This window comes from Aphelocoma coerulescens, chromosome 3 (genome assembly GCF_041296385.1).
Source record: "Aphelocoma coerulescens isolate FSJ_1873_10779 chromosome 3, UR_Acoe_1.0, whole genome shotgun sequence".
Taxonomy (NCBI): domain Eukaryota; kingdom Metazoa; phylum Chordata; class Aves; order Passeriformes; family Corvidae; genus Aphelocoma; species Aphelocoma coerulescens.
Window position 1 is genome coordinate 105,182,479 of NC_091016.1, and position 24,930 is coordinate 105,207,408.

General features: G+C 41.1%; 1 protein-coding gene across 1 annotated transcript; it reads right to left on the bottom strand.

Annotated features, from left to right (window-relative positions):
- Window positions 1-13,949: 13,949 nt before the first annotated feature.
- Window positions 13,950-21,928, bottom strand: FAM110C (family with sequence similarity 110 member C). The gene is made up of 2 exons (XM_069011500.1): window positions 20,635-21,928; window positions 13,950-17,391 (listed from the first exon to the last, which is right to left on the bottom strand). Exon 1 carries the CDS (start codon window positions 21,767-21,769, stop codon window positions 20,675-20,677), a length of 1,095 nt encoding a protein of 364 aa, XP_068867601.1. The 5' UTR covers window positions 21,770-21,928; the 3' UTR covers window positions 13,950-17,391; window positions 20,635-20,674.
- Between the last annotated feature and the right edge of the window lie 3,002 nt (window positions 21,929-24,930).

Genomic DNA, 24,930 nt, shown 5'->3' on the forward strand with positions numbered 1-24,930 from the left:
CCCTTAGGTCTGAAGAACTGATGAAAGGAGCTAAAAAGCTATCAAAAAGACACTGCTTAATTTTTATTAGATAATAATAAGAGATATTACAGTCTTTTTTAAGAACCTATTATTATTGCAAACCTTTATTTTAATAATAAAACAGACTGTTATTCCCTCTATACCAATTCTCTCATGACATAATATCACATATCTCCGGTCAAAATGTTTCGCATTCCTTTGATCAGCAATTCCCTTTTAAACGGTCTCCTCTCAGCTCCTTCTTTGATCACCTTTGACAGACTGCTAGAGTCTGGAGGACTAGTGCATTTAGATGAGCAAGAAAAATCTCTGGATACAAAATGTATTTATATGAAATATGACTTAGACGTGTCTCCAAAGCAGAAAGTCAGGATAAAAGATATAAATGCTAGTGCAAGGAAATGGCAGAAGCAAGAAAAATTGTCCAGTGTATCTCTGGTGCTGCAATTCATAGTTTGCCTTAGGGTTTCAGAAAACAGCAGCTTCCTGAACCTTGATGGCTAGAAATCAATAACATAGATTTCATCTGCAAACAAATGCAATCTCTACTCCTTTATGAGAAGAGCAGCCAATACACAGGGCATGACTTTCAGGTACACCTAGTGAATGCCCTGGGGAGTGTCATGTAACCTTGCAAGCAGCCTTATTTTCATAAGCAGAAGGAAAAATCAAAGGGCCAGATATGAGGGCGAAGACTTCTGGGGAAAAATTAGGAGGAAAGTGTAAATTTTTTATTTCTAAACAGATTATGAAAAGTATGTAAAGCAAGATTCTAAGAAAAGTGTCATTTCTTCAGGATACCTGAGCTACCAACAGGTCATAGGCTTTGTCTTAAAATGTTTTATTGATTTCTATTTCCTAGACACTTTAATTTCAGCCTGATATTGCCTGTGATTCCTTCCTCCCTTCTTCCCTCCCTCCCTTCCTCCCTCCCTCGTTTCCTTCCTTCCTCCCTCCCTCGTTTCCTTCCTTCCTCCCTCCCTTCCTTCCTCCCTCCCTTCCTTCCTTCCTGTTTTTCCTGTTTTTCCTTTATACTTCTCTTTCAGAGATAAAAAAATTCCCTTTAGTGTCAGCATGTGTTTTCTAAATTTTGATGGAATTTTCATTTCTTTTTGCTTCAGTTTTCCACACAGAAATAAAAATACCATTGTGAAATAATCTGAAAGGGTGTTACAAGACTTCCTGGATGATTTAAGAGTGTTTCACAACAGGCTTGCTTTTCATAATAGCAGAGATAAAGCAATATTTAGAGAGGGCACATAGACCTTTAGAAAAAAGAAAAAGATAGCTAGAAGGGAAATTGCCTCTAATTTCCTCTCTGACGCAACTATATTTGTTATATACAAAATATTTTATCACAGCACATGGAAATCACAAGTTGCTGACAGTAACACAACTGAGAAAACTGCAGAGACTCAAGGTATTGTTCCAAAGAATCTTTCAGTTAGTTACACATTAACAGCTTCAGTAGTTGTACATTCACATATTAAGATATCATCCAAGTTTAGAGTTCAAATGAAAACTTCCTTTTCAGTGCATTGCACTTTTTCTGGAAAAAGTAATGACTCATTATATTGCACTCTAATGGCCCAGAACGTATTTGTCTGACCAGAATACTAATGAATATTAAACTTTAATATTACTAGACTTCAGAAAGTGTATGTATATATTGAAATTTTAAGATGAAGGGGGTACAGTGCCCACACCTGGTAGTGTACTAGTTAGTACAGAGTTTTGCATTAATGGTATAATGAGAGCTCTCTAAAACTCTTGTCAGTACTTCTGGCCTTTACCTATAACAACAACAACAACAACAACAACAACATTTTTAGCTGAACAATTACTAATTTTCAAGTATTTTCAAGTATTCAAGTTTTCCATGATCCCCCTCAAGACCAAAAAGAACCCAACACCCAAAATGAGCCTATTTCTGAATACACCAGATGCTCTGAGCATACTGCATCCTCTACAATGTATGTCATGTTTTGCTTTCACCTAGACTGTTCTTCTGGCAAAAATATATTCATTTTCAGAGATTTCTAATTTTGTTGGTGCATAATATTTTTTGGGGGGGTGGGGAGGATATTCATTCAATACTTCTGTGAAAAACATGAATTCCATAAAAGTCAAGTTCTATTATGAAATTATTTTTGTTGGAAATTTTTTGACCAGCCTTACCATTTCGATATCTAGATTTATGTACACTAATGTCATAAATTACGACTTTGCCAATTAGCAACAATTTATGGTTTATTAATTGTAGCAAGTAGAAAGTGAGCAAATTTACAGCGCTGGGTGACAGGGGGAGTTTGCGCTCCGCCGCTGCCACGTCAGTATTTTAGCTGGCCCCCCTATTTATATGATTTTACTTCTGTCTTTGTGGATTGCTTTGAACCACTCTGCGCATGTGCCACTTGTTGCTAGGGGGTCTTCTTTTGCCTTCCGGTGGTCGTTGAGGATGAAGGAAGTAGTCTTCCTCTTCTGTCCTCTGTTCGACCTTTTGTTCTTTGTTCATTTTTAGAAGAAGAAGACACAATATTTGGCATATCATCTCTTCTTTGTTTTTATATGGAAAAAAAAAAGCTGAACACAGTGTTTGGCATGCTACACTCTCCTGTTATGCAAGCATCTGTACAGCAATACAGTAGTTGCAGAAGCGATACTTAGCAATACATATCTTGAGTATATTTGATTATATATATATATATATATTGTTTTAAAGGAAGCAATACTTGGCAATACATATCATGAGTATATTTGATTGGCAATACATATAAGTATATTTGATTACATATATTGTTTTAAAGGCATCTTTTTTAATAAACAATACAATCTTTCACAATCCCCCCTTTTTCTCTTTATACTCTATTGTTTATTAAACAATCTCATCTTTAAAAGTCTTGATTTTTTTCTAGCAATTTCTGCACCTATTATAACAATCACAATGCATTATACCCTTTTTGCAAAAACACTCATAATTTTCGCGTTCTATATCGCATTTACAGTAATTATTTTTGCTTTTATTTCTTTCATTACGCGCAGCTTTATACTCAGCAGTAGTAGTTAAAATAAGCAATTTTGCTACATCAAATCGCTTTTTAATAAAGTGTAAAACATATTTTATGATACAAGGTCTAAATATAAGGCCTAAAATTAACAAAATTAAAGGCTTGGCTAGAGCAGACAACAAGGTGGTTAGCTATGGTGAAACATTGAACTATCCTTTATACTAAGATTTTTTTGTTTTGCGATCCTTTTTTCTTTGATCTAGTCTTTTCTTAAGTTCGGCCATAGAATCTTGTACTACTCCTGTGTGATCAGCGAAAGAGCAACATTCTTCATTTAAAGCGACGCATAGTCCTCTTTCTTTTAAGAATACCAAATCTAATCCCCTTCTGTTCTGTAATACGACCTCAGATAGGGATTTGACAGAAGCAGCTAAGTTTTGGATGGATTGCTCTATTTGCCCTAGATCTTCATCCACAGCTGTCTGCAAGGTTTGTATTTCTTTACTTTTTATTATTGAGGCTATGCCTGTGCCTGCTCCTACTCTACTTGTTATTAATAATGTAGCTAAAGTGATGACTGTAAATGGTTCTTTCTTTTGTTTGCTTAGACCTTTTTCAAAATGATGTAATATTTCTTTAGAAGTATGATACATTAGTCGTGGAACAATGATCACTTGTACACAAAATTGGGATTGATTGAAAACATTTAAGGATAAACACGGGGTTATCCCAATGTCCGAACAGACCCACTTAGCCCCTTGCATTGGTATGATCTATTTATTTGTTCTACTGAGAAATTCTATCGCCTAGGGTTGTGTCGTGTTTGTACCACAATACTTTCTTGCAAATTGATTAATTTCTATTGTATTGGCTTGTGTGGATTTTTTGCCCATATTGGTAAACTAAGCAAGCATAGGGTGTATAGGAAAAAGAGCGTTCTTTTTGAATTACTCTCATGGCGACTCAGTTTTAGTAGTAGCTCCAGTAGTGGGTCTCTCAGGCCTTTTGTGGGTCCTCCTCTGCCTTGCCCGTCGACTGGGTTGCAGCCAGCCACGGGGGTGATTATCTTCTCGGCAGCAGGGGTTACTGTAAGCCTATTACACCCTTCTGGGAGCTATAACTTGGCTGCTTAGTTTATTTTTCACTCTTTTTCCTGATATCCTAGGCATCTGAAAAGATTTTTTTTTTTTTTTTTTTTTTTACAATGTATTCTTATAATATGGGACTTTAATTGAGCTTTTAAAGCTGTGACTTAGCAATGAAATTCCCCATGCAATATTGCTAACAGATTGTTCAGATGACTTGAACAACCCCTCTTTTTTTTTTTTTTTAACTCTCTAAAACTAGTATATTTATATCTTTGAGCTGTTTATTTACATTTACTACACCACCAATTATGAAGGATTGGTCTCCGGGTATGGACCACTTGAGAGCATTTTCTGCAATCTTTTTTTTTTTCACATGTCCCTTTTTCCCACAATAGAAACAACTTCCTTGTTCCCTTCTTTTCACTATTGTTTTTGGCGACTTTCTGGGGGTTTTAGGACCTCTAAGTTGCCTCTTTCTCTCTTCTTTAAGCGCAGCCACTATCATTTTTACTTGTTTCTTACTATCTTCTTCTTCTCGTCTTACATACACTTTCTGTGCTTCCCTCAACAGCTCATCTAATCCTCTGTCTTGCCAGTCCTCTAGTTTCTTAAGTTTACATCTGATGTCATCCCAAGATTTTGCCACAAAATGTGTTTTTAAGACTGCTTGCCCCAGAGGACTATCGGGGTTAGCCCCTGAGTATAGTTGGAGGGCTTTCTTCAGTCGCTCCAACCATTCTGTGGGGCTCTCATCTTTCTTTTGCCTTTTGTTAAAGGCTTTACTAATATTCTGGCCACGAGGTACTGATTTTCTAATTCCTTGAATCACTATATTCCTTAAGTCCTCCATATGAGCTCTATGTAATGGATTTTGGTTGTTCCAGTTTGGTTTCTGAAGTGGCCATTTTGTATCTGCTTGGGGACCTTGTGCATGTTGGGCATCTTAGACTCTCATGCTTGCCTGCCTAATCTTATCTTTTTCTTCTGTTGTAAATAACTGCCCTAAAATTGACTGCATTTCGTCTCGAGTATAAAGACTTGGTCTTAAGAATTGGTCTACTCTTTTTGCTACCCCTAACGGGTCGTCTAGTAATTTTCCCATTTCTGTCCTCTTAAACTCCCGCAAATCTCCGGAGTTCAGGGGGACAGAAACGTACCTGACTCTAGGCTGGGGTCCTCCCATGGGTACTTCTTTTAGGGGATATATTTGGGGTTGTTCCTTTTTACTTTTAGTTCGTCTCCTAACAGATGCAGGTGACCCTTGTTCGGAACTAGTGTCTCTCGGTGTTATGGGAGCAACTGGTGGAATCACCGGTGCTGGAGGTGGAGGGACATATGGAGGGGGAATTAACAAGGTATCATCCTGTTCCCTTTCTTTATCTCTTTTCATTTAATTTGTTTAATGGGAATAGAGTTGTTTGGGGTTTCTCTAGCTACATCTGAGCATATAAGCTCTCTTCTGGGTTAAAAGGTCTTTTATCATTAACCTAGAAGTTTAACTGTTGCCTCACCCATTTTTCATCTGACCAAAAAATAAGCCAAATAACATTTTTCTGTATTTTCTTCCCTCCCCATATTTCAGTACAGTAATGAATAATTTTCTTTTTACTTTTCCCTATTGATCTGGGAAACTGTTTCTAATTATTTAACATGAATGAGAGAGGGGTATTCTGAGGCACTATGGGTACCTCCCTCATGGGAGTCGAAGGCTTGCTGCCCTTCGCCCCCATCTTCTGGAATACCTTCACACACACACACACTCGCTTCCCCTTGTTCCTAGCCTAGTCTCTCGCGGGAGATGGGAAACGTAGTACTTAAGGGTCCACACTCGCTTGGCTCAGTATGTTGAGCCTCTCAATTGCTATATTCCAGGAAACCCAATCCCGCCCGAACGGTATCCCTGTGAATTATCTTCACAATATACTTACGCGTCTTGCGTCTTCGTCCGGACTTCAGTGCACTAAATTTTTATGGGATTATACCGGTTTTCATTTGCTCCACTTTCTAGAATTTAGGTTCGTCGGTAAAGGTGAAGGTGGGCAGCTGTTCTCAAGGCCGAGGAAAACCTCGGGGCGCCTCCCTGGGAGACCGCAGCCCACTGCTCTTTATCCGAGTCACGGCACCAAAATTGTCATAAATTACGACTTTGCCAATTAGCAACAATTTATGGTTTATTAATTGTAGCAAGTAGAAAGTGAGCAAATTTACAGCGCTGGGTGACAGGGGGAGTCTGCGCTCCGCCGCTGCCACGTCAGTATTTTAGCTGGCCCCCCTATTTATATGATTTTACTTCTGTCTTTGTGGATTGCTTTGAACCACTCTGCGCATGTGCCACTTGTTGCTAGGGGGTCTTCTTTTGCCTTCCGGTGGTCGTTGAGGATGAAGGAAGTAGTCTTCCTCTTCTGTCCTCTGTTCGACCTTTTGTTCCTTGTTCATTTTTAGAAGAAGAAGACACAATATTTGGCATATCATCTCTTCTTTGTTTTTATATGGAAAAAAAAAAGCTGAACACAGTGTTTGGCATGCTACACTCTCCTGTTATGCAAGCATCTGTACAGCAATACAGTAGTTGCAGAAGCGATACTTAGCAATACATATCTTGAGTATATTTGATTATATATATATATATATATTGTTTTAAAGGAAGCAATACTTGGCAATACATATCATGAGTATATTTGATTGGCAATACATATAAGTATATTTGATTACATATATTGTTTTAAAGGCATCTTTTTTAATAAACAATACAATCTTTCACACTAATGACTCACATCTCCTTCCTCCACTGATTTTCAACACCTTTGCTATTGTTTTTACAAACTGCTCTTTCCTGTTTCATTCTGAAAATAAAACAAAGACAGTTGTATCAACCCTTGCCTTTATTTTCCCTGCCTTTCCAGCAACTGCTTCATTTTTTGGCTAAAGATACAGCTCTTTTCTGAAATAGGAGCACACCACTTGATTTTTCAGGTTTGCCTTCTATGTTGCTTTCTATCATAAGGATGAAGCAAATCACACCATGTCTCAGTTAGCAGCACCATTTTAACCTGCTGGTTGTGAGATTAAAACAGCCTTCAGGAAAGAGATTGACGGGAGCAGACAATGAAGAACTTGTTCTAGACACACTCCACAGAAGTTAATATGCCAGATATTAAGTTTATCCTTAACTAACTTGCCTATTCCTAGATAAGTGAGGACATCTTTTACACTTCCTCTCGATGTTAGGGTACCACTGTGGTGTCACATTTCCTGAGCCCACCTAGGCTCTGCAACATTTCTTCCAGGGACCCTCAGTTTTGACAAATTTGGGCTTTACCACGCTGAAGCTTCTTCCAGCCACACCTGGGTGGGGATTTTCAGAAACAGTAGGCCAAAATAGTGGCCAAAATAAATATTTTACCTCAATAAAGGACAAAAAATGTGACAGGCTCTCTCTAAAAGTCTCAGTAGGCTTTATGACTTTCAGACAAACACTTTCATGATGGTACAGCTTATGAACACCAAATGAGGGTGGGATTGCTCTTGTCTAGCTGGCCAAAGGTTAGTAGTCTAGCCTACATCAGTCACCATTCCCCCCCAGTAGTCAGCAGTGAACTGTAGGTAGCTGCAGAAGTGATTCATTCCAGGTCTATCTGAAGACAGGATGACTCACTGGCTGCAGATAGGCCTGATGGGGTAGGCAGTTGGGTGAGATGTACTGTGCTGCTGGGCACTTTTTGTGTTAGCCTGCCCTTAGAACAGAGCAACAGCCTCAGCTGTAAAATACCTACAGGCTGCATCACCTCCCGTTTGGAGCGGGCCAGGAGCACACACCTGGACAGTCACGGCAGCTCACAGGACAAGTGCTGGCAGGTTCAGCTGCCAGAGCTGAGTCATGTGGCTGAACTCTTAGTACCAACATCTGTTTGCAAAACTGGCTTTGAGATACTTCTGATAAAGAGAATTATGATTTGGAAAGGTTGTGAGTTCTTGTGAAACATTACACCATTTCAAACAGCTCAAGCTATGACCCAGTATCTTAGCACTCCAATAATTGATTATTTACTCGATTAAATACAGTGAGAAACTTTAAGCGTGGAAAGAAAAACATTTTATAAAGCCCAAATCTATGACTTCATTAAAATTATTCTCACATCAGCTTTCTTTTACCTTAGAAGCTCATCAGACTCAAACAACATAGTGGATCCAACCCAACTATTAATAAGGAACTCAAACAGTCAACATATCTTTCACTTTGCGCCTGATGAATTTTCTTGCCTCCTCCACACAATGGAAAACTCCATCATTACAGCTACATTTTCTTTCTACAGTCTGAGAGCTTTCTAGTTCACCTTATTCCTCATGTTTTAAGAATCTTCCTTGAAGTGATTTCATTTTCACCTCCTTTTTTAGCTACACTGGCTTTTCTCATACTTCTGATGGATTTGTTGCCATGTGGCAATTCTTCCTATGAAACACATCAGTTTATGATGATAACTATTTTGTGTTTCCATTGCATCATCCCACTTGATTTCACTCAGAACTGCCCACGTTTACTTCCTGCTTGGATGGAATTTGTTGTCTTTGCTTTACATTTCATCCTTGATCATAGTGCCAAAGGTGTGATCCTGACAGTGTAGAAAACATCCTTGTGTCTCCAACTACGTCTTTGAGGTCTGTAACAACAAATAGAAGCACTAGGGAAGGCTGGGAAGGCTGCAGAAAATGGACACCAGAGGGTTCTTGATATTGGAAATATTTATACTAGGCAATGTTTATCCTTTGCAGTCATTCCCAGGACGTTATCATGCTCCATGTATACACCTACAACAAAACACACCACTTACCCATGACCAGACACCCTACATACCAAATGTTCCTCATGACACACCTTCCTCCTCCACTGAACTGTGAATCTGGATGAAAACCAGGCTTGAAGCAAAATGTAAAGTGTAAAATAGGTGTCCTTCCATTTCTTGTTCACATTCAATACCTGAACAGTCCTAAATGTTTGGATGGTTTTGATCTGGATCACAACTGTGCTTATAGAACTATGAAAAGTTTTTATTTCAAAAGAAATATACCTATATATACCTTGAAAAGATATCTATGTAGAAGAATATTGAGTAAAATCAACAGAGAACAAGTACAGGAGACCTTGGTCGGTGTTTGTTTTAATTTAGAAATGAGCAAAATAATTTTAAGCTGGGCTCAAACTGGAAATACGTATTTGTGATCTATTTAGAGGGACAAAGATAGATTTGAAGTGGTAGAGCATTCATTTAGATGAAAAGAAACCCTGTCCTCTTCCTTTAACTTACCGGAACATATTCTACTTAAACAGTAGGCACAGGCCCTGAAGCTGGAACAACTACAGTTGAGAGGATGATCCCTGGTGAGCACTTTCAGAGTCCAGGTCCACCACCTCTCCTGAGCAGGCCTCCTTTCCCAGCAGTCCCCAATCCCCCATCACCTCCTGCCACAGGGACAAAAACTTGAGAAGATGTGCTACAGCACTAAAGCGGGGCTGGCAGTGGCCAGGCTCCGCTCTCGTGCACATCAGCACACCTCGGAGACTGGATTTGCAGCTGATGGAGGGTAACTAGCTCCACAGCATTCGACAGCCAGATCTCATTCCATGGCCACATCTCAGCTAAATGAAGGTTTCAGAATTTCAAGCCTTTTCAGTTGTTTCTGTTCAGCTGTGCCCTGTGGCAAGCTGACTTGAACTAAGCAGAGGGAGGACTGCTGAAGGACAATTGAGCACGCGGCCATTTGTGACACTTCTGAATCAATTTTATTTTACAATTAAAGTAATATAAATAGATTTAAATCCATACTTCTAATTAAAACAACAGTTTCCTGTGCCTCCCAATTGCAGGCAGAATCTGAGTTCTGTTCTGTGAGAAAACATCTCTTTTGCAATTTACTGCAACCTTCCCAGATCTTGCCAGCTCTACTGAACCATTAGATAGGTTGTAAAAGCATTTTTTAGGGTTCTCTGAAGAAAGACAAAAATACATCAAATTATGTAACTTTGGGAGATAAACGTTCCTCCAAATTAGTTTTCCTTGTTCCCTTGCATTTTGTAGGAAATTATTTTTTATTGCATCCTATTTATTTTTTCCATAACAAATCTTACAGATTATCCTACGTACTGTGGTTTAATCAGCAGACTTAAGATTTTTTATGTACGCCTGCTTTTGTACAAACATTTTACATATGAGGACTGTTGTTAATATTGGCCTCTGTCCTCAGGTACAACAAGATGCTAACATAATACAAACCACACTGCTTTCTGTTGTAAATATTTGAACATCAGGGGAATTTATTTGTGACAGTTTAAGATCAAGCATAGGTAAATGGGGATTTTAGACAAAGGAGCCAGGGAAGAAAATCGTTCTCTTGAACAGTGCATGATAAGACTCTTAGGTACATGGTGTGATTCTTGGGATTGTCCTGTGCAGGGCCAGGAGTTGGACTTGATGATCCTTGTGGGTCCCTTTGAACTCAGCTTATTCTATGATTCTATGATCAGTGGGCAGGGAAGTCCTCTTACCATCCCATCACTTTGTTTCTGCAATTGTTTTAGAGCAACATAAGATGATCTATTAATGTCTCAAGTTCTGGAGGAATAAGATGGTCTTTCTACCAACTGTAGGCTAATAAAATTAAACAATCTAAAACCCTGAAAATTTAGGAAAATTGGAGCAACAGACAATTAGTCTGGTTTGGAATGTTAAATCAGAGGCCTGTTCTCAGAAATTACGCAATTTTCAGCCTCTTTATAGTAATTGACATAAAGGAATTTAATCCTTTTTTATGACATGGAGAAACAATGGAATCCTATTCTCACTGCTGTCAGAGCAGATGGAGGCGGCTCTGCAGATGCTCTTCTTAAACCCAATAGATGCCTGGAGAGTCACCTCAGTTTCTTTGCAGGTGAACCCAACAGACTACATCCCTGTTTGATGTTGGTCGACTCTAGCATGTGGTAAAATTCTTAAATTTACTTTCCTGCAGGAAATAAGTGTTGAGTGAAGATGCATTCCCAAGAAATGAGTGGCGAACTGCATCTTTCCAACAAGCTCAAGAGATACTTTGCTGTCCTGGGTTCCATGCAGAACTGCTTCAGTCTTACTTTTTCAGTCCTGCTACTGCAAAGCTTACCCAATTGGCTTTCACTGTCCTAATGCTCTTATTTGGCCACACTGAACTTCCTTAGAAGGCTTAAACTACACTACACCATGAAAAGACTTGTGATTTGGCATTTGATGTTGCAGTAGCTGTGCTCAGAGCTCTTTGAAGACAAAGCATCACCACAGCTCTGAAAGACTTACAATCTGGGAGATATAAACCAAGCCAAACATGATGTTACAGACAGGTATCAAAGAAGAAAACAATGAAAAATTACATGCTAAATTGTGCAGGAAGAGCTATATAGATGAGAAAGGACTAGAGAGTTGGTTTCTGATCTTGTAAGCTTTGCTTACTACACAACACGTTCATTTCTTGACTTTTTTGCATGATTAGCTCTTAGTTTCCTTCGGGTAAAACAAAAAGACTGAGCAGAAGGGTGTAAAACCTAACCGAAAGCATTATTCAGAAAAAAAGATTACAACAATGAGGACAAATAGAACAGTGTCTTGTGTAACAACTGGCACATGAATGAGTTCATTGGAAATGTAAACATGGAAAGGGACTGTCAGAGAGGGCGTAAGATGAGCAACTCAGACCGATGAGTAACCGCGGAAGTGGTTAAGACTTCCTGGTCATCAAAGAGAAAAAGTGATGCAAGAAGAGGTTGGGCTAAAAGGAAGGAATAGGAGCAGCATTCCCCTTCGTGTGCTCAGCTGTGCCTGCCTCTGTGTGTGATTCTAAATCTCGGTGCTTGTTGCTTCAGTGCTCTAATGCCAATCAAAAACCAACCAATAATCACATGGTTTTGAGGGTAACTGTTGATGATGGCTACCCTCTGGTTCTTGCTACTGCCTACGAAAAAGAACATAAAAATTGGTACTCCTTTAGAGCTCTTGATGATTGAGGCAAACTTTGAAACCCAGACAATCACAGCTCTTAGATATTTTTCATCATAATTGCTGAGGCAACTCAAATCCAGTACAAATATGCAAGCTAATTTTACAGGACTTCATGTTCTTTCAGTAACTAGATTTATTCCTGGAGATGGATATATGTAGCTGACTTTGATCTGGAGGAAATTATTTTCTATGATACTGTTTGCTTTTCTGCTATATAACAAATTTTATTGGCAAGTAATTGACCAAAACTCTCAACACCTTTTGTCATGGAGACCTCAACAGACTGCTGTTACATCATTTCCTGCAAATGAGCTGAGTAGTCCTTTCTAAGCCCATTTTATTTCCAAGGATGGGGCATCTACCACCTCTCTCTACAACATTATACTTAAATGAATTGACATAGTCCCCTTCAGTACCACTGGATAAAGCCAGGATAAATACAGCCCAATCACAAAATGTCCTCAAAATTTGAAGGCATCTCTTTGCAGAGTAAAGCCAAGTCCTGTATTTGCTTATTTGCCTGCTGTTGACACAGGCTGTTCTTTGGCAAAAGCTCTTGGAGATACTAAGTACTTTTGCAGTTGTGTGTTCAGAATGCCTCAGCATCAACAATACACCAGAAAAGGCCTTTTTTCTGGTTTCTTTCCAACACCTATTTACTACCCAGAGACAAATAAGAAGCAAAGCAGTGGATCAGTAAGATGTGGACTTTTAAAGGTTGCTTGTACTAGACAGTCCGAGAGCGGGAGCTTGCCAAACCTTATTTCTCAGAGAAATCAACTGGACTTCATAAAATAACGGAATAAAGGTGTAATCTGAAAAATGACTTAAGAGTGACGTTCCTAGATGCTCAGGTGGGCTGAAGCCCAAGGTCATTCTCAGACTATGATGGCTCTGTCCTCTCTAAGGCAGCAAGACGAGAAAAGGCTTGCTATGGGAGATTAACCTCTTTAGAAAGGGGGATGCACATATTCTCACCATTTCCAGACTTGCTTCGTACCTTGCACTGACATAGCTCACCCAGGACTTGTGAGAGGAAGGTTACATGTCAATAATAAAGTTGCTCTTAGGTTTTTGTGGAAGATCCCAATCTGCACAGCAAGCATCCTTTAGCTCTTTCTCAAGTTGCCTTCAAATGCTGGCTGGTGAAACACTTGTGTCTCAGCAGATCAGACCATACCAAAATGATAACTATGAAATGGGAGTGCATTGGTTTCTCGTAAAAGCTCACTGTACACAGCCAGTATTTCTGCTGCTTTCGTCACAAAACAAATGAACAGGTATTTAGCATAACATACTGAATTTGTTTTATAGAAAGAACAGTCAAACAACAGTTTATAAGATTCTGGAGATAGTATGTTTTCCAAGCAGTACTTCAAACTCCCTCCCACTTTCAACACTGGCTGAGATGAATATGGTATTGCCTGCAGTGCACGGTAGCTTTTGAAAGCAAGCAAACCCAAATATAATACTAAAGTTTGGAAAAAAATAGTACCCTTCAGAAATAATCATTTCAGCCATATTCTGAAATGAAAAAATATTAGAACGTTGTAGAACAGCCCTAGCCTCATATACTTCAAATTTACCAATACCGAGAGCTAATAGTTATTGTGCCACCTTCTTGTGAGACTCCCCGCCTAAGTTCTCAGCCAGGGGTCTGGGCATGGCTCAGGGATGCATGGCACTTTCAGATGTTCACAGTTGAGTATCAGCCTCACTCACAGAGAAATTAATACCCTAATTGGATTCCAACTTAATAGTACTTTAATGGAGACAGCAAAATAAAAGTATACTTAAAAAAAAACCAAACATTATCTCTCAGAGTGGTAGTTTTATTTGTAGGCATTCAATAGCACGCAGTTTTTTTCACAGGAATATAAGCATAACAATGGTGAAACATCCATATCAGATCTGGCCTGTATTCCATTTCAAAGGATTCAAAAGCAGATGCTAGGAACTTCACAGGAGGCAGTGGCAGGACAACCTGCTCCAGAAGAAGTTTCTGCTTAATCCCCACTGATGTAATTCTTGGCCGATTTCACAAAATGCGTAGACTATACCCCTTAGAAAACTAATATACATATAGGAAAATCTGTATTTCTTATAGATTTCTGTACAGTAATATTTACAATATATTGCAAAGATTTCAGTCTGATCTCATTGCAAATACCTGCTTCCAGGCCATAAACCCCAGACTTTGTACCTTTCTCCTGTTGTGCTACAGCTGCAGACATTGCCCCTTGTCACAGCACTGGAGAACCATGAAACACTTGGGTGTAAACAGCAGTTTGTTCTGCACACTTGCACCCCATTTGACTACTTTTGTTTACATAGTTCTAGTTAAACAAAATAATTGAATTTATGACTAGCCTTTGTCTTCATCCGCCGTTTTAGGCTTGCCAGACAACTGGAAAACCAACATCGTTGCTAAAACTTCTGTTCAAACTGCAACAGTCCACTTTTCCACAGCTTAACACCAAAGCTGGAAAATTCTACCCATCCCAAAGGATGTCTTTTGTAATCAAATAGTTAAAAAAAAACCCAAAACCAAAAAATGATGATTTTTTTGGAGAAAAAGATAGGTAGTGGCTAACATTAGCAAGTTTTTCTCATTTTAAAGGATATGACTGAAAGACCCAGCAGAAGAAAGGAAAACCCTTTACATGTAACAGCGGAATGAACACCAGAGCTTTCATCATTTGGAAAAAGCACTTAATTACCCATTCCCAAAATGTATGGAGAAAGAAAGTTTGTCATCTATTTTTGTTCTGACATATAGGAAATGCAAATTATTAGCTTCCCCAGAAGGTATTATTAAATAACGGGAATCTATAGCTTATCAGGCAAAGATCTTAAGATCACCTCTGTAATAAACGGGAATACTTGGGATTCCTACAGAGTTTGAACAAAGCCAGAGAAATTTTGCCTCATCAGTGTGGAAAGTCACCTGAACGCTACTAACTATCCACAAAGACAAAAAGAGGGATTAAAAAAATACTCAGGATGGGTCCAGTTCTGATTTCACTAACCTCTGCCACAAAACCCCCACGAAACCAACTTTCAGAAAAGCCAATGTTCAGCATTAAGCAAATTAAACATACTCCTTCCTAACATTGAAAACTCATGAGCAATACATCTTTCATCTTAACTTTTGAAATCTGCTCAACTGAAAGAGCAAAAACAAACAGAAGTTTGAAAATGAAACCAAAAATTTCTTTGGAAATAAAACAAATTACTTCTCCTCTCCTGTGGCGGGGAACTGGATTGTAACTCAGAAGATTTTTCCTGCACTCTGAGCTATCTACAGTGATCCATGTTTTCAAAGAAAAGCAATCCTTACCTCTGACATATAAATATATATGTGGTACAGAATCTTGCAAAGGGAGCATGGAAGGAAGAGATACAGCAGATTGTATTCCTGACTAATAAACCTAGACCGTGTTCCTTAAAAAATTGCACCTTAAGTGTATAAATCTTATCATATTAGCAGCCTCTTAAAGTTTTCTGAGAATCATCCTTTTATAATAATGTAACAAATATACATGGAGATTTCATTATGTAAGAAAATATCCACAGACACTATGTTCTCTCTAATTTGAAGGAGCTCATACAAACTATTTAGTTTTCTCCCAATTGAGAAGTGGGTTCAACAATTATTTTATCTGTAATTGTAACCTATCTTGAGAACTTCAGACATGTAGACCTTAGTACCTAACACTAGAAACAGAAGACAAATGTCTTGCATCTCCAAACTGGTGCTATAATTGAGAACTAACCATCCAAGGACTGATAAGCCCATTTAAATCCCATGGAAATGAAACACAGATGATATTTAGCTGATGTCAACGAGCTCTTCAAGGGCAACTCTTCCACAACTGTGGTAACACAAAGTAAGCTTTTAACCTCTGCTGGGCCAACAGGTGAAGTCAACATTATGCCAGTCAGGCAGCTTCCACAGACAGGCATCAGTGCAAATGAAAGGGAAAGTGGCTTTGGCTTTGTTTTTGTTTTGTTTTTTTTTTTTTTTTTTTGCATTGTCTTGTGTTTTGTAATGTCCACATAGAAATGCTTTGATTTTCTAGCAAGCAGCTACAGATTGGGGAGATATTGCATAGGCCTCATTCATTACACTAATGATACAAAGTATCACCTTTTAAAACACGTTTAGCTCAGGGAACCCAAATGAAGCATTTTACTGATGATATTAAGGTGCTGTCTACACTGGGTGTCATCAGGACATTCCCTGGCCGGGCTGTGCCCTAACATGCCTTCCTGCCTTGCAGCACAGCGATGCCGCCTTGCACAGCCCACAGACCCACACCAGGGAAGCGTGGCTTTGCACAGCCTGGCATAGTTCCCTAACGTGATTCTGTAAGAGCCTGCTCACTCACTGCATCAAACTAAAGGTGTTACACCACAACTGCCAAACCCTGCAATGTTTGCAGTGTCAGAGTCAGGCACACATTACAAACAAATTGTACCATTCTGCAAGGCAGAAACAATGCAAAACCTCTCTCAATACCTGTTTCTCGGAACCATGCTCCTGGAAGTATTTTGTGCTATTCTTTCCCAATGGCTGAGCAAGCAGTGTGACAAACTAGCAAGAGCAAACTAGATGGATACAAGATGCACCAATTTGGCTTGCATACTCTCAGAGAAAGAGAGGTTTGGCATGGATTTAGCTTACAACATGTTTACCAAGTATCTCAGGTAAGGCTGCCACAGTTAGTCCTTACCAGCCAAGCAAATGATGTTGAATGATGTCAGGATGAGCTCTGATCAAACAGCCCTGGTAAGGCAGAGCCTTTGAACATCCAGGTGGAGTCTGTCTGCAAGGGAACACCTGACCCTGAGGTCATTGCCACTTCATTCCCACTTTCTCCCTCCATCCCTGCTGACAAATTCATTGCTGGAAAGAGATGGGTGCACAACACAGACCTTCTGTCACAGCCTGGAATGACATCCTGAGGCAGTGAGCTGATGTTGAATATTATTGTGGATGGCAGCTGCTGCCACACTTCGCTTTTCCAGGGGCTTTTGTTTCCTGCTGTCTTTCTGGGGCACAGTTCACAATCTCCACTTTTCACTGCAGTCTTGGACACCCTTGGGCTTGACAAGAGTGAGGCTTCCAGGGGATGCGGTGAAGGTAGGAAGCAATAATAAAATACTAAACTTAGACAAAGTAGACATAAGCCAGATGAGGGAAAAGTTTCTTCCCGTGTCTGGTTTTGTTCAACTTCCAAGTCAACAATTCTGAAGAAAAAAGAAAAAGAGTGTCATTTGTTATTTATCACATCAGACAAGCATAAGGTGATACTCTAAAGCTTTTATTCAGCTGCCTATGGCTATTGCCAACATAGTAAATTACCCTCCCGGGAGACTTCCATTTGAATAATGCCCATCCATTTAAGAATGATGAGAAACTCAGGGCTGAATAATCTTGATTCAAATCAAAAAGGAGGATGCAGAGTGAACCCTCTTCTTAGAATCAAGCAGAATTGTCAGTGAGAGAAACTGAACTGCAGAAGGGAACCCAGGCAGCTTTCCACCAAGAAATAGCAATGCCCAACTTGCCAAGGACCTCAGTTTTCTAAAGCTCACAACCCACACTCTGCAATCATCACACTGATGAAACGTGCTGAAGAACCTGATCAAATAGCTCTTTTATTTACATGGTGCTCCACCAGGTCCCAGAGAGCTCATGAAAAATTAAACAGAGAACATAAAATATGAATGGAATGATCACTGGCCCATAAAAGCTCTGCAGTTCCTGAATGGTGTTTTATACATAACAAATGTTGGGATTTCAGGAATGAGGTTTCTGCCTCATTGTCGAAAGAAGGTGCAACAATTTTCAAGTATCTGTATGAAACAAGGAACTTCCAAGCATGTGCCTGAGTGCATCAGGAAGAGTACTTTGCTCCGCAGCACAGCACAGCAGTCCACTGCCCTTTAATAAGCAAACTAAACAGAGCCAAATACTTGGATATTGTGAAAACATATAGATATCCAACTTGACGCTGTATTGTCAGAGAAAGTGTAGGACTGAATGAAAATTTAGATCAGGACTACAAGACTCATCTTGCAATCACGTGGTGATAACAACTCTCTCCTTAAATTCTGTCCAGTAAATGTAATATTTAACTTATGGTAACTCTTAATGATCCTTGTCCTTTATTCTGGGTACTGTGTACAGGTATTTTTAGCTGACCTTTCTGAACTTTCCACTTCTGTGGCCTAAATGATAAGTATGTTCTCAGTTTTCAGAAATTACCCTATAGCTGAGATCCAACAGTTGAGAGTCAGCTCTAGTATTCTTAAAATTAGGTTTATAAATAAGGACCCTCTGAATTAGTCTTTCCTAGGCTGTCAAAAATTTTGGTGCCAACGGAAATTGCTAGGAGCGTGAAGTGCTCCCTTTTTTTAGGTATTAAAGTTATTGCAGAATGAACATAGACTCAAATAAACTTGCTGGTTAGTTCATGGAGATCTTTTCACCACCCTGTTAGGTTGGCAGTGTACTACCATTTTATCTTATATGGTAAAAATAAAAAGCCATTGACCAAGCCCATGTGAGGTTGCACCAGTTCAGCCCCTGGTACTTCCCACCCTCCTGCCCTTGCCTTTGCCCTGGTGCAGCACCTCCTCTGCAGACTGGATGCTCCCTGGGGTGCTCACCAGCATCTCCTGCCTCAGCTGCAGCACTGGACATGCTTAGCACCCTGCAAATGGATGGGGAAAGGGCCAGCTTCTCCCTCTGGAGCCAGCTCTGGGGTAACAACCATGGCTCTGGCCTTGGACCCTACCCCCATCAGGGGCATTCAGGAGCAAACAGGCTTTAATTTTGTTGTTTTTCTTGTGTGGTTCATGCTTGCTGGAATCTGCATCTCACCCCCTCATTTGGCAAGGCTGACAGCTGGCAAGGAGCTTCACAAAAACACCACCTTCCTCGTTTTGTTTTGCATATCTCCCTGGCCTTTTATCACAGAAGGATGAGCAAGGAGAAATGATTAGTTCAGGAGAGCCCTTTCTTCTCTTTAAGGTTATTTGGGAAAGAATTTGTTACATAACAACACTTCTTTTAAATTGTCAGCCGGATACCTGAGAATATTCTTATCTGCAAGGCCTTGAAAAGTTTGTGTATAACGGCTTTCTTCCTGTCTTCCTCCTCTTGCAGGAAAAAAATAGGCTTTTGAGAAAAATTTTAATTCTAAAAGTGAACCAAATTTCACATCATTAAAACCAGTTTCAAGTAAGCAAATGGATTTTTGCCTTATATGGATTAAAGGAATTTAGAGTGACAGCCTCACATATGCATAGGAATGAGGCTCAAGCACTACAATTCTCCACATTCATAAGGCCCACATGCTCTATCAACAGCTGTATCTACACCAAATGATGTTCTTCTCACGCACCAATTACGAACTGTCAGAAAATATACATGTAATCCTTCATATCAAGACCAACTCATGCAATTTTTAAATACCTCACTGTAAGCTGTGGTAGTTATCCTAGGGGCTTTACATACTGGAAGGAGAAAAGCTGCTATCTCATAGATTATCAATACCACAGGCTCCATGAACATAGTTCTTTTTCAGGAGATCATATGCAAAATAAACACTGCTTTTATTAAACCCAGAACATCAGCTTTTACCAGAGCTAAATTTGTTCTGCTTCTGTCTGTGAAGTAACTGATTTCTACGCCTAGATCCCCACTTTTGTGTTAATTATCTTTATCTTCAAACAGTGAAGTATCCTTCTGACCCAGGCAAACCACACAACCCATTCCCATCACCAAACCACACAGCAAAACCCACTGCAGAGGAAAACCCAGTCGGTGAAATGCTATGAGGTCACCTGGAACAAACTTTTATGGTCCCAACAGAAAGCCGTGGAGGAAATAAGACTGCTAGCAGGGGCACTGACTCAGTTTTGCCTTCCTGATACTTGGGGGTGCCTATATGTAAGGGGAAGGAGAGAGAGTGAAGGAAAGTAAAGAGGGGCAAACTGTAGCAGTGTAGTATAAATACAGTACACTCCTGATGAGTAATAGTTTCAGCAGTACAGTATAAATACAGTGTACTCCTAATTATAGTAGTCTGTTCAGCCTGTTATCCAAATAACTGTAACTAAGGGTTGAATATTTTTCTAAGGTTTTTTTCTGGCATTTAAGATAGCAGAAATCAGAGGACATAAGCTATTTGCAAAGCAGGAATCTGCGAAGTGCAGGCATCCTTCACAGACACTGACTCTTTAATTTCCTGTGGGGGGTCTGATCTAAACCTGGCAAGCTGCAAGGATTTACTTGTTTGCATTTTGGTTTTTTTAATAACACAGATTTCTGCTTTGCAAAAAAGCCTCACTTGGAACATGTGGTTAACAAAATACATTTTCCTCCAGCCCTTCCTGAAAAGACAAATATAAATCATGGGGAGTCAACTGCTCTTTAAAAAGGAAAGAGAAACACAAATTGCCAGGGCGAGGCTTTGCACACACCTTGAGTTCATCAGGCTCCAACCCATGCTGAATGAAGCCATCACGCCAGTTCCTGGATCACCTTGTTAGTCTCCTTGGCTTTCTTACACGTGTACAACCATTTGATTATCCGAGCGTTGCGCTCAATAACGGAGGTGCTGCTGGGGACCTGCTCTGTGAGTTCGTCCTCCAGCAGCCCCTCATCCCCGCTGTGCCTCGTGAACTCACTCTCGGATGTTGCCACGCTGATGCTGCGGATCTTGAAGGAGACATTGTCAGACACCACGGAGAAGTTCTCTCTCCCAAGATCCTCAATGACCTCCTGCTCCAGGCCACAGTACTTGAAAAATGTTTCAAACTCAGCGAAAGATTTGGAGTAGCGAGAGCTGATGTCCGACTGGGAGCGATGGAGACCTCTCCTCTTCACCTCCTTGACCTCTGCAGGAGGTGTACTCAGTTTTGAGGGTCTCTCATGCTCCTTTGTACATACCCCTGCCCCTTCAGTGCTCACAGGGACAGTCTGCACCGCTCCATGGTGGCTTGGCTCATGGTCACCATCCTTTGCTGAGAGAGGCTCGCTGCTCTCGCTGGCTGCGATGTCCTCCATAACTCTGGGCAACTCAGGGGACGTCAACTGCTTCTCCTTTATGGACCCATGGAAGATCCTCCTCACCAAGTTCCCCCGTGAGCTGTCCTGGCTTTGACCTCTCCCAAGCTCACATTTCTGACGGTAGATCACTAGGGAATCCGGCCGCATCTGCCTCTTGGTGCTGCGCCTGGCGATGGGGGCGCCGGGCTGCAGGGGGGCTCGGCAGGAGTTCACCGCCTTGCCCAGCTCCAGGGGCTTCGCGCCCGTGCCTCTGCCCAGGTCCCTGCTCGCTGCTTTGCTCTCCACGGAACAGGTCTCGCTGCTGCTCTCCGAGGCTGAGCTGAGCGCGATGACGGGATCCTGCCTGGTGCTGATGACCTGCTGGCTCTTTACGTACTTGGCCTTATCGGCGGCCAGTCTCTCCACGGCACTTTTCCTGCCCGGCTTGCCGGCCTCCAGCTGCTTGCGGAGGTACTCGGGCCCCTTGTTGAGGAGCCGCAGGGGGAGGGAGGAGTGGAGGTCGGAGATGGCGTGCATTCCCACGGCCCGGGAGAGTTCAGCTGGCATAGCAGTTTCAGGGACGCGGATCCTGCTTCCAGTCCCGGGAGGGAAGTGAGATAGGAAAAGAAAAAGAGGAAAGAAAATAAAATCGCGGTGCAGGACAGTCCGGACGCGCAGGCGGCAGCGCGCTCCGCGGGCCGCGCTCCCCGCACCGTCGGGGCGCCGCGTGTCCCGCCCGCCCGCCGGCTGGCACAGCCAATCCCGGCCGGCAGGAAGGGAGGGAAGCAGGCAGGAGCCGCCCGGGGGGGGCAGCGGCCCGGCCCCTGCCAGCGCCCGCGGGACTGGGGCGGCCGGGGCTCTGGCGGCACGGCGCTGCGAGGGCGCGGGGCGCCTGCTCCGGAGCCGGGGCACTCGGAAGGTTTGCTCCCCTCGGAAACAGCCTCTCCCGGGCCGCCCCTTGGGTACGGGACGCTGCTTCAGGGCCTGACCCAGCGGACCCCAGCGCATCTCCCCCTTCGGGGGGCACCACCTTGCCCCGCTCCTCTCGCGGCCCTTCTCGGTGCGTTCCCCTCCGCGCGTTTCACTGCCCGGGCGTGCCGGGCGCTGCGCTCCAACGGGAAACCTTGGAATGATCGGGAAAGGACGGGACTCGGGCTCGCAGCGCACAGCGGCGGAGCAGGGTCCGGGCACGCCGGGCGGGCAGCACAGATGTGCCCCAGCTGTGCCCCCAGCTGTGCCGGCGGCATCCTGCCCTTCCCGGGCCAGCGGCAGCAGCAGGGACACGTTTGTCCCTTGGCCCACAGCTGTGCTGCAGCTGTGCGCGTGTAAAGTGCAGTGGAATGGCATTAGTCTGAACTGCGTGTTGCAGATCTTTGCCCTTCAGAAACATAGGGCAGAATTCCCGTCTGGCCTGGCAATTCTGAACAGGCAGGACAGAGCCATCGGCTGTAATGTAAACTCCTGAAAATTAGACTTGTGAGTTACAGGTAATCACCTGGGGCAGTCCAACTTTAACTCGTGATCTCATGTGAGAGCCACTGAAGTCAATAATAACTGAATTGTAGATAACTTTTAACAGTTTATATCTGCAAGTTCTTTCATGGATGTTTTTAATTGGTTTGGTTTGGTTTTAGTTTGTCTGTTACTTCTGGGGGAATACTAGAGTGCTTTTGTGGGGATTGGTTCATACTTCATCTATACAATTGCTATATTGTAGCTAACAAGTTTAGAAAGGAAGAGCTGAGTCTCCATGTCCTCATTATGAAGTTTCAGGGTACACCACTTTGCTACCAGCAAGGTTCTCTCTGAGATGAGAAAGGTTACAAGCAACCCTGGAGTCAGAGTTTGGGCTAGCTCTTCAGTGAATACCTTAGGAAACACACAAAACAGAAATGTTCTCTTGCCAACATGGTTCTATTGCTGGTTTTCCCCTTAATTTTACGTCATCTTTGTTTCTAGATATGTAGGTCTGAACTCCAGAAGCCCCATAACATATGACTGCCCGTTCACAGCCAGGATCCAAGATATGATGCTTGCCTGAATTAGGACTGAAACCTGTGCTATACTTTGAGATCACTTAGAGTGAAATTCTTATTGATATGTAGAATGGGTGCAGGTTTTTGAGAAAGAATTTTTTTTGCCGGTGTACAAGTAGAGCTGGTTCACATAACAACTTACCTAAAAATCAATATTCTTGAAAACTGACAGACAGTAATAAAAGTTTAAGCACAGGTAATTACGGGGGAACACTTTCCTGATAAAGCGATTCATACACAGATCTGTAAGGGTGTAGTTAATATCATTACATATTTAAATGCTCCATAGGATGCTGGGCATATGGAGAAGGCTGATGTCTTCTGACAGTGAATCTGAGCAATAAGCTGATAGATGTAATGAACTTAGTAATGAGATACTAAGGTTTCATTGCCATGTTGACAAATCTGCCTTAATTTTTTCTTTCCACATTTTCCTTGGAGTTCTATGGCACTGCATAATGTAATAACACATATTCACATTTCTCCATGCATTTTAATTTGTGTTTGTTCCAAATTCTAGTGTCTTGTAGAAGCTTTAAGATCTTACCAAAAAAAAAATCATTTGTTTGCATTCATTTGAAGTAATGAGGAAAATGAACACACACAAGTATCAGTAAGAGTGGTCTTATTAAACAACTACAATTAATTTCTTTATCAAAGTTGTTTATTCACTCCTTGCAATATTACATAGTTTTCCTCAGTGGAAAATAGCTTTGTGTTTAGAGTTGATATACAAAACCAATTTAAAACATTGGTTTTGATAAAAAAATATTTAAAACGTTAAAAAAATTTGAGACATTTTCCTTTCTCTTAAAATGTCCTTGATTTTAAATGCGTGCCTGAATGACAAACCTGGACACTTTTGATGGAATATTTTCATTTTTCAGTCAGTTTCATCCTCATCTCACTGACAAAGGAAGATGTGAGTTCTGATTTTCCACAAAGTGCATGTCACAAGAAATTTCTCATGAAAAATTGCAACAGCAATTTCCAGCTGACTTTCCAGATATGTGAGATACTTTTCCTTGAGAATCTTGGATGATGACAACAACATTTAAGGGAAAGAAGAGTCTTCCCAGGGTCAGAAATCATTGTGAGCAATAAATTTTTATAACCCTGTCTCCCTTAACTAAGGTATATCAATATAACAACTGCAAAGTTATGTGATATTTTAAATATATTTAGGTCACATATTTTAAAACCCAAATGCATTTCCATTTAAAATATGATTCTATGATTTGAAATAGTTATATTTCTTGGAATTAACTCTTATATTTATTGATACACTCTTACAGTAGTCAAAGAAGAGGGAGTCATTGCATTTTTTCTTTCTGGAAAGCAGAGAGAAAGATAGTGTATTATGAGAGCCCCAAGCAAACCACCTTTGCCCCTGTCCCAGAACAGGCTTGCAGATAATAACATGGAAATAAAAACGGGTGCAGCAGCACCCATCCCTCAGCCTGTCAGCTGCCATCAGTCTCCCTCTGGCACCAATACATTAAACAAAGATAGGAGAGGCAAGTCCTGCACACACTAAGCCTGAGCTGACACAAAGAGTGTTCCCACAGAAGGGGAGTTCTACAAAACACCTTTGAGTCAGCTGGCATTTAAAGGTATCACAAAACACAAAGCATTGAATTTTATGTGGGGTAAGAAAAACCACTTGTCACTCTGTTTTTATTAATAAGACAT